Source organism: Xiphias gladius, chromosome 15 (genome assembly GCF_016859285.1).
Source record: "Xiphias gladius isolate SHS-SW01 ecotype Sanya breed wild chromosome 15, ASM1685928v1, whole genome shotgun sequence".
NCBI classification, from domain to species: Eukaryota; Metazoa; Chordata; class Actinopteri; order Istiophoriformes; family Xiphiidae; genus Xiphias; species Xiphias gladius.
The window spans coordinates 29,621,239-29,631,988 of NC_053414.1; the positions used below are offsets into that span (position 1 = coordinate 29,621,239).

The following is a 10,750-nucleotide window of genomic DNA, read 5'->3' on the forward strand; positions in this document are numbered from 1 at the left end:
TTTTTCAAATGGGGCTGTGGATGTTCATTTTCCTCGCCTAAGCTCAATTGCCTCCTTTCTGCTGCTACTAAATGTCAGTGGTCGACAAATTGAAGTGCCAACAGAAGCGCTGATATATTACTTTATCTTCATAGCCTGCATATATAAGGTCTTATGAAGGATCATTGCATTAAATGTCAGGCATGTCAACATAAAGCAAGAAATAAGTGAGCACAAAGCACATGGGTTAAAGTAAAAAGAAAAAAAAAAGGGGCAAAGGGTAATAAAGTGAAACAAGTGCAATACTTCATCCAGAAAACATTCAGAGGTAAACATTTTCTCTCCTCTGATTCTGCATCATGTAACACATCCTCATATGTCTATCTCCCCTTGGTTTTTTAGTAAAATTCATAGTAATAAACAGAAGCTACTGAGGAGGTGTACCACTCGGAAACATAGGTACACAGCGTTTCTGCTCCCCCGTTACATGATGTTTTTCTTTGGGAATGCTGACTAATTCTTGGTGCATGTGTATCTGTAGGAGGCTGTGCAGCCTTAGACAGGGCAGAGCCAGTACATCTTGCAGGGAGACATCAGTCGCCTTCATAGTAATACACAATCAGCCTTTGTTTGATCTTTGCCTGAGCACTGCGCTACTTCTGCCTGTTGTGATTTTGGTTTTGACTACATTGGCTCTCAAAACATTTGTGCAAGGTTTCATTTTCTGTTAAATAATTCATATTTGTAAGATTTTTCATGACTGCAGAGAGATGAAAATTATTTTACGTAGTCTTTTTTTTTTTTTTATTCACCCAGCTCTTGGTTTTGCATCTAAACTACATGTCATACTCCACTCCCCGTATCCCTGATACAAACTTTAAGCTCTGTGGTAAACTCTGTTGTATGACATGTTGCTGTCACTCAAACACACGCATCATACTGTATGTGTCTCTATAACCGCAATCACTTTAAAAGATAAGTCTGGAGATATTCTATATTTTTATTGCCAACAAATCCAATGAAAAGACCAAAACCAGCAATGAATCAGTGAGTGAGTCACTGTCGCACTGGGTGACATACTCCTTCATTACCATGAACATGACCATTGTAGTTTATATTGACTCAATCCCACATGCACCATCCTGCTGCTGTAAACACTCACTAGTGTACAATCTGTATGTGTATTAATTTGCGGCTGAAAGTAGTTTACTTTTTTCTTTTTTTTTTTTTTTTTGCTAAAACCTAAAGTTCCCAGCTGTTTAGGGAAATTACTGAGCCCTTTTTAAAAAAATGAAAATATATGCTGTGTTTGTGACCAGGTTTACATCTTAAGCAAGCCAGGGGAATCGAAAAAATATTGAGACAAATGAACACATTTTTAGTTTTGGTCTTTCCATTAGCTTTGTTGACAGTAAGATATACAAAACAGAGTACAAACTATCGCCAGCCTTATCCTTTGAAGTAAAACCATACCTGTTCAAACCAAAATACAGTACCACTTAAGGGATTGTATTTAAATTAGCCATGCTTGTTGCCCTTTGCACTGCCTTTGCACGCAGGCATTAAGGCTGCATAAAAACACATAATCATCCACCTCCCAACTTTCTCTGCTTCTTAACGTCCTGTTCATTCACTTTCCAAAGTAATTATAAAGTAATTATATTCCTCCATAACCCCACCCTTTCATGACACATTACATGGAACTTATGTACAATAAATCCTGGGGCTCTGAATGATGATTTGCTGTCACGTATGGTAAGTAAAATAACACGACATCAGCAATAATTAAGTATCACAACATTATAAGCATTTGATACAACAACTCACACTGACTGTTCCGTTAGGTGACATGACATACTGTAGCTGTTATAGATGCACACATGCAGGCACACCTCAAGCATACAGCTGATACATCATACATAACCTGAACTTGCATTTTGTGTAAAGCACCTGCTGCAATGCATGCTGGTCTTTCTTCATCTTGTGCTGCAGCCTTTCACCCTTGTATTAGTAGGTAAACTTTTGGATGATGACTGCTGTATGATCAGTTCGAGCAAAGGAACAGAATTTTTTCCATACGTTTTTGGTCATTTATGTTGTTGCCTCGAAACTTATATCATTGACATATCTTCATCTGTCTGTCATTCCACCTCTCCAAAACACCATACCCTTCTTACTCCTCTCATTCCAACTCCCATCTGGACCATTGTTCATCCCAACTTCATGCTACAGCCAGAAGTTGAGCTTCAAGGAGCGGGTGAGGATGGCAAGCCCCCGCGGTCAGAGCATCAAGAACAGGCAGACGTCTTCTGTGAACGACCGGCGGTCACCGGTGGCTGAGGCCGGTACGGAGGGCACGAGTCCTGCCAAGGTACAGAAGAGCTGGAGCTTCAATGACCGCACACGCTTCAGACCATCACTCCGCCTTAAGAGCCAGTCCCGCTCTACCACAGATGGTAAGTGACTTTGTACTGCCATTCGAAGTTCAGACAATTTCTGACTCACTTAAGATTTATCTGCAGTACTAAGTTGAGTTGTAACTGGTAAAAACTCAAAGTAGAATTTATTGTCATTCTGTCCATATACAGTACTCAGTATAGTACTTCATATGAATAAGATGAAAAATAGTGTCTTGATACAGCTTAACTGCAAAAATCATATGCCAATATGCGAAAAAAATCTTAAAGTAATAGTTGAAAATTTTGAAAAATACGCGTATTAACTTTCTTGCTGAGAGTTAGATGAAAAGGTTGATGCCACTGTGATGTCTGTCCGTTCAGAAAAGACCGGAGGCAGGGAGCTAGCCAGCCTGGCTCTGACTGAGGATTTAAAAAATCCAACTATAAGCACCTCTACAGTTTGCCAGTAAACATTCTATTCTCATTTGTTTAGTCTGTACACCAAAAAGTGTAAAAACCAGCTAGGCAAGCTGTTTCCCCTGTTTCCTTAGTGCTAGCTAAGGTAGCCCTTTTCATGGCTGTAGCTTCATACTTAGAAAGAAATGAAAGCTGCAATCGAACAAACTCCATACAAGAAAGCAAAACGGTTGTTTTTTTTTTCCCAAAAAATGGTGAACTATTACTACTAATATAACTACTATGTCCAATCATGTGATAGGTGAACCTCCAAGTATCACTACATGTGTTTAATTGTCGCGTATTGGCCCACCAAAAACCCATTGGTTTTGCCCACTAAGCAGCCGAGTGGAGGAATGCTAATGGTCGCTTGCACTTCCTTCCTTTGGCCTAGCAGTGCCGGGCTGGCAAGCCCTCCTGGTTAACGGCCAGTTGGTGTTTGTGGGTGGACTGATGGATTGATGGAAGATGGGGGTGGTGAGCTCCAGCAGCCATATGGGGTGTCGGAGCCAGCCAGCTGGCTGAGGCCTGTTGGTGGAGAGGAATCAGGAATCTAGCCAAAACCAAACTGGTTGGCTGGTTAGCCACGCTCCATCTGATCACTCACTGACATGTTGGCTAAATGAGATGTTAGATGATGGGAAACGTTTCCCTTTCATTATGGCTTAAAGAGAAGTGAAATAAGAAGTTATTTTAGTGATAAACTTTTTTGTTATATGTAATCGAGCAAATCATTAATCAGCACAGTTTTACATTTTCATCTGGTGATATTCTATCCCTGTCTCTGTTTAGCTTAGTAATCAGCAGGTTTGACTCAGTGTCTCATACACATAGAAACGCTTAAGCACATACAGATCCTACATACTGTGCACTCTTAAGTGATGCTTATTGGAGGTCATTTACAATATTTGGTTAAACAGAACAAAGAGCTCGACTCAGCATCCCGGCTCTGCTTACCTCCTCTGGGTCTTGTAACTCAAGAGGCCCATGAACACTCTTTTTCTTTGTCAGACCATCAGATCAGTCTGCCTTTCCCTTTCACTTTCAATTCAGTCCACTTCATTGCAGTCAAATTCAGTCAGTGTGTTTGCATGCATTATTGTAGCCCTATTAATCCCCAGTATCGCAGTTATCAGACCTTGATAAAGATCCATGTAAACTCAAAGCTTAGTTTGCCTTTTTACTTTACAAAAATTAAGAATGACCCAGTTAATGCAGCTCGATATCTGCTTTGTGACACCCTTGATTTAAGTTTCTTAAAGCTGCACTGGCACATATTTTTATGTAAACAATGGCGATGCTGAGATTGTGATTTGCATGTGAAACAATGATCAGGAGAATAAAATCAGATGCTTCTTTGGATTCTGATTATGACTGCATGTAAACTAGGGTCTTTAGTAGTAAGACTAATGGAACACGTGTACGGTAGTCTGAGTCCCTGCCTCTCACTAATCCGTTTTTTTCCCATTCAAGTAAAATGTGACATGTGGTCTGATCAAGAAACAAAATCCCAATATTCCGTCTTTTCTGTATCCTCATTCCCAGCAGCAGACTCCAACATGGCAGGGGAGGATGGCTTTGATGAGAAGGGCTGTCACTGCGATATCTCAGTGGAGGACCTGCTGCCCTCAGTCAAGTCTGTCATTAGAGCTGTCAGGTGAGGCAAAGGATATAAGACTTCCTCCATCAATTCAACTAATACTGTATTTTTCTGCTCCCAAGATTGGATGCAAACAAACCACGATTGACCTTAGTTCTCTAATCATATTCATAACGTAATCAAAGATTAATATTGAACTGACACTTAGCTCTCATGGCTCAACCCACTTGAAAATTAACTTCAGAAATGTATTTCTCCATGGCCGAACTGAACAACAGAAGTTGTGTTGAAGTTGTGGTTTTTGCTGTTCTACCATTGCTGCAGTATCTTATTCCCCTGAGATGCTAGTGGACTTGCAAAAAGTAGACAGTGATCTTTTTGGAGTCCTCAAGTCAATCGTGAGTTAACCCTACTCCTGAGAACACCTGAATTCATAGATTTGATAGTCAGAGTTGTTTGTTACAAGTCTTGAAAACATTTTTTATTTTCAGGAAGGAAAGTGTATATAACACAATAAGGGAACCACATAAAGATGTATAATAATAATGAAACTAAACATAATAACAGTTAATGATCATAATAATTAAAGCAGTGGGTGTTGAGCAGGATCAAGGGGGTAGTAGGCTGTTTGCAGTCACAGATCCAGACTCTGCAGCACCAGATGTAGAAATACCTGCAGAAAGCGACAGGAAGAGAGAGGAGAGAGAGGAGAAAGCACAAAACTACTGGAGAGAGAAGAAGTCAAGTTATTAACAAGCACTGTTGGGATATGAATGCATGTGAATGGAGAGGGAGAGGAGGAAAGAGGAGCTTGATGCATCATGGAAAGTCCCCTGGCAGTCTAGGCCTATAGCAGCATAACTAGGAGATGGTTCAAGCCAAGCCTGAGCCAGCCCTAACTATAAGCTTTATCAGAAAGGAAGGTTTTAAGCCCACTCATAAATGAGGAGCGGGTGTCTGCCTCCCAGACCTAACCCTGAAGATGGTTCCACACTAGAGGAGCCTGATAACTGAGGGCTCTGCCTCCTATTCTACTTTTGGAGACTCTAGGAACCACAAGCAGCCTGCGTTCTGGGAGTGCAGTGTTCTAGTGGGGTAATTGGGTACTATGAGCTCTTTCGGATATGATGCTGCCTGACCATTAAGGGCTTTGTAGGTGAGGAGGAGGATTTAAAATTCTATTCTGGATTTTACAGTGAGCCAATGCAGAGAAGCTAACACAGGAGAAATGTGATCTCTTCTCCTAGTTACTGTCAGTACTGCATCACTGCTGCAGCATTCTGGATCAGCTGGAGAGTCATTAGAGATTTGTTGGTACAGCCTGAAAATAAGGAATTACAATAATCTAGCCTAGAAGTAAAAAGGATATATAAGGTGAATAGAACTGGTCCAAGCACAGAACGCTGTGGAACTCTGTGGCTAAGTTTTGAGTATATGGAGGATTTATCGTTAACGTGCACAAACTGAAATCGATCCGATAAATAGGACCTAAACCAGCTTAGAGCGGTTCCTTTAATGCCAATTAAATGTTCCAGTCTCTGTAATAGGATATGATGGTCAATGGTATCAAATGCAGCACTAAGATCAAACAAGACAAGTACAGAGACAAGTCCTGTGTCCGATGCAGTAAGAAGGTCATTTGTAACTTTCACCAGTGCTGTCTCTGTGCTATGATGCACTAAAAATCCTGACTGAAAATCCTCAAATAAACTATTATTATGTAGAAAGTCAAACAACTGGTTGGCGGCAGCTTTCTCGAGGATCTTAGAGAGAAAAAGGGAAGGTTAGATATGGATCTATAGTTGGCTAAAACATCTGGATCCAGAGTGGGCTTTTTAAGAAGAGCTTTAATTACAGTTGTAAGACATATTGATAGTAAAGAGGTGCTAACTAAGGGTAAAACTTCCTTAAGCAGCCTAGTTGGGATGGGGTCTTGGAGACAAGTTGATGGTTTAGATGAATTTCGGCCTATGATATATTCTTTATTTGCAGATTTTGTTACATTTTTACTCGCAAAGTAACTAGTAAGTAGTCAGATAAATGAAGTTTATGAAGAAAATTTCCTTCTTAAATTGTTCTTGGGTAAGTGTCACATTCCACCACTGCATTTTACAATTTCTCTAGTGCCATCAAGCATTCTGGGGGATTGTTTCTTCGATAAAATGGTCTCATTCTGAAAAGACATGTTGCTTTTGCATGTTGGAATGCATTGTTACTGTGCTTAGCAGTACAAATACATTTTTTGTTTATTTGGTCTAACTAACCCTGTAAAGTTTTGATCTGGCATCTCTTCTTTCAACATAGTTTTATGTACTGGGGGAGTAACGCAGCTAACCTCAGGTCATGTAGAAACAACAACTTCTATCTTCTCCATCGCAACAATGTTGTGTAGCTGTACTTCAGTACATGGGTTTGGAGATACTCCTATAGCTCCTGTTCCCAGAGTGTCATTCAGTGCATCTGAACTAGGAAAGACTTTACTTGATCTATGTACAGTAAGTGATAGAAACCAGCTTGACTGACCATAAAAAATATGGCCTTCACACAAACATTCAAGACTTGTTTCCCCCGTACTCTACTTTAAGGCTCAGTTTTATTGCTGTCTGCCCTTGCCGGCCCCTTCCTCTCTCCACAAGGACTCTGACTCTCACATTCAGCCAAATTCTCTTGAATTTAGCGTTGAGGCTCCGCAGGTACATAAATTCAGAGAGCTGTTTCATAGCAATAGTTTTACACGCACACAGCTAAAATAAGCAGCCACCACCACCTCCACTGGATGTTTTTTTAAGGTCGACTGAAGTGATTGCTCAGGTGTTGAGACTGTTTCCATTGGAATGAAGAAACAGGTAGTTGGCATGCAAAGACACATTTTGAACACCTTTCAAGACAAGAAAAATAAAGGTAAGGTTGCTGAGTTTTCATTAGCCACGGCCTGTGAAATATTACAGGTTGGTGGAGTCACTGCACGTCACCTTGCAGTTTTCAGTCTGACTGCATCAGAGTTCCCCCTTGTGGCTATTTCATGAATTTCTCCGCCATTTCCACAGGATAATGAAGTTCCATGTAGCCAAGAAGAAATTTAAGGAGACGCTGCGTCCTTATGATGTGAAGGATGTGATTGAACAGTACTCTGCCGGTCACTTGGACATGCTGTGTCGCATCAAGAGCCTGCAGACCAGGTAGGAATAACAACAGACAACACACTCAGAATTACAGCGTCATCAGCTGACCGTTTTCATTGCTGTAGTCTTTGCTGACCACACTGTAATTGATTCATCTGTGTCTTGGGGTGTATGTGTGTATGCATGTATTCGTGCACCTGCACTCATACTTTATAAATGCATGGGTATACTGTATATGTGTATTACGCTGATGTATGTCCGTTTGTTCTTTTACATTGTGAATATATGCATATATGTGTGTGTATGTGTGTGCATGTGTTTGCTTCCCCCACAGGCTGGACATGATTGTAGGCTCACAGACCCTGAGCAGCAGAGCAAAGACCTTTTCCTCCCCCTCCCTCCCGGTCTATTACAGCCAGGGTAGAAAGGACTACACTCAGGGGGTCGGAATAGAAACGTTTATCCTATGCAGGGGCTGCTGATCAGACTATGAGATAGGACTGAGAAAGTATTCATGTTTTTTTGGACAAAGTAATCTTAGCTAAAAATCCACCTGCTAACTTTTTCCAGAGTTGCTTTCAAACCGCATCTCACGGTCTTCATCAACAGCTGCCATGGTGATAACTCAATTGTCTTTACATGACCAAAGTTAACACGTGGTCGTATAGTTGGGCGGAGATTATTACCTCTGCCTTCTCCATGACAACTGAGCAAGCTCCATCCACTTACTACTTTGAGATGAAGCTGAAAGCTCGGGAAAAAGCTAGTAAGTGGACCTTAGTTAAGATTACTGCTGTTATTAAGGTCAAGAATGAACTTTTGTGCGCAATTGTATCAACATTTGTTTTAATCTCTATGGATTACTTGATAGGTTAGTATTAATACATCACGTTTGTTTCCATCCGCCTGTTTTTATGCGCATTTTCAATTTGCGCATAAAAAACCCTTATATAAAGAAAAGTTTTTGCACTTGGCTGAGGTAGAAAAGTTGGCGTGTCGATAAAAAAAAAAAGCAGTGTACTTGTAATGGAAACAAACTTAATGAATAAATCGTGAGACACATGACTTAAACATCCACTGAAACGTCTACTGAAGCTTTGCATCCAAAAAAATAGCAGAAGATGAAAGCATCAGATCTGTGTGGAGCAATGAAAAGACTGTAACCTTTCTCAAATGAACAAAAAAAACAAACATAAATGCCATATTGCCCCCATTTTCCCCATTTCCACTATCTTTGAGCTAGCTTATTAATTTTTTTTACTGTATTTATTTGGCATAAATTCCATAAAGATTCCATTGCAACAAAAAGAATGGCTTTTCTTTATTGCGTGGATTGTGCTAACTTACAGTATACGTCAGAGACGTTGCAATATGCTTCAATAGGCTACTTTTTTTTGGCCATTTTTGAATAGAGTAATCCCAAATGCACAAAATGAATCTGAAGTAATTCCAGCAATGCATTACAAAACTATACATATTCGCTATAAATATATACAGTAGTACGTGTATAGAATAGCTACAGACATGGAAATACAGCAGTGCTAGTCAGCCCTGTCTTCTGCATTTGGGCACAAATTCTCATACACATCACCCCGTCTGACCTCTCTTGCAATACACATGGGAAAGAATCATTGTGTTCAAGTTTAGTCTGCAATGACTAATTTGCATTTGCTGATCTTCTAAAGATTTTGTTAAATCATGTCCTGCATTTATGTGGAAATCTGACTAGTATTAGCTAATCACAAAAAGTCAGTTTTCTGATATTGCAATCATCTATTATGACCACATCAAGGGGCAAACCACACATATTCAAAAAAGGATGAAAACACACATTCAGGGAAAACACACATTTGTAGATGCGAGAGTGGTTTGGTGTTGGAGCATCTTGTCAAATCTTTAATTATTTATTTCTCAAAAACGTTGGTGGTGTTACAATTGCATGACATTGGCTTTGCTTATCCCTGCCCTCATTAACAGATTTTATTAACCAGATTATACTGAACCTCACTGGATTGAGCAGGAACAGCTGTTACATAAGAGACAAGAGCTACTAAAAAATTTGAATAAGATGCTGCTATCAGATGCTGCTGTCAGAAAAAGCAAACCTGTTGTTGTCAAATGTTTGAATGTCAAGAAAAAGATTTAGTAACGCGCCATCCTTATAGGGTTGGTAATGTTTCATCCAGCATGTAATACTTGTCAAATCCAGTGAGGAAGTATAACTTCTCATTTGCCTTTATCTGTTGGAGAAGAAAATGTGCTTATGGTAATCTGTAATTCTGTTGCAGTTTCAATCTTCCTTCCTCTCTGTTAGCAGCCTCATGGATTTCTACTTTGTCACTCTTTTTCTTCTTATCATTAATGTCTTATTGTGTTTGCATGTGCTTGTGTGTCTGTATTTGTATGTTTCTGTTTGTCTGTGTGTTTCTGTGTGTGTGTGTGTGTGTTCCAGAGTGGACCAAATCCTCGGGAAGGGCCAGATCCCTCTGGATAAGAAGATTCGAGAGAAGCTGCTTTCTGATGGAGATATATTAGAGGACATGAGCATGCTGGGTCGCGTCTGTAAGGTGGAGCGGCAGGTCTGTGTGTTACTTCTTGTTTTATGTTAAAATAGCAATGTGTAATTTTAGGAAAAGTTACATGCTGTAATTAATTCTTGACAGACAACATTTTATTTGTTCACTCATCACTTATGTTCAGCATATCCAGCTATAGTACAGCTACATGGAGTCTGTGTGACAGTGACCTAACTTGCTTTCTGTAATTGAAACAAGCTTTGAAGAGTTTTAGAAAGAAGAGGTGTTGCAGCTGTTGAAGTTCTATAAAAGCTTATCTTCGACTCATTCGACCCATGGTGTTCTGTACAGTTGTCTACCAGAAGAGGAGTGCGCTAAGAGCTAAGGCGCATTTACAATACCTGCAAGTAATTCCGTGAAATTGTTCAGTGTTGCAGTACCAAACCTGGCATTGATAGCCTTTTTTTTTTTTTTTTTTAGAAAAAGCCAGGCTAACTGTTCCCCCTGCTTTCAGTCTTTATGCTAAACTAAGCTAATTGTCCCTCGGCTCCACCTCCCTACTTAATGCACGCCTGTGTCCTTAGCTAATATGACACTCCAAAATTCACATCCACCTCACGCTAAGTTTGGCCAGTTGTGTGAAGATGAGAAAGTAAGCAGGGTTTGAACTTAATGTAT

At 40.1% G+C, this 10,750-nt stretch overlaps 1 protein-coding gene across 4 annotated transcripts in view; it reads left to right on the forward strand.

Annotated features, from left to right (window-relative positions):
* The window catches only part of kcnq5b (potassium voltage-gated channel, KQT-like subfamily, member 5b), a 114,784-nt gene that overhangs the window by 100,869 nt on the left and 3,165 nt on the right, over positions 1 to 10,750 (forward strand). For 3 of the 4 annotated variants that reach the window (XM_040146793.1, XM_040146794.1, XM_040146796.1), the window contains 4 exons: positions 2,212 to 2,435; positions 4,380 to 4,491; positions 7,482 to 7,613; positions 10,009 to 10,135. In XM_040146793.1, coding sequence (XP_040002727.1) covers positions 2,212 to 2,435; positions 4,380 to 4,491; positions 7,482 to 7,613; positions 10,009 to 10,135 — 595 coding nt within the window. The remainder of the gene's footprint in view (positions 1 to 2,211; positions 2,436 to 4,379; positions 4,492 to 7,481; positions 7,614 to 10,008; positions 10,136 to 10,750) is intronic. The other variant, XM_040146795.1, reaches the window with a different exon arrangement.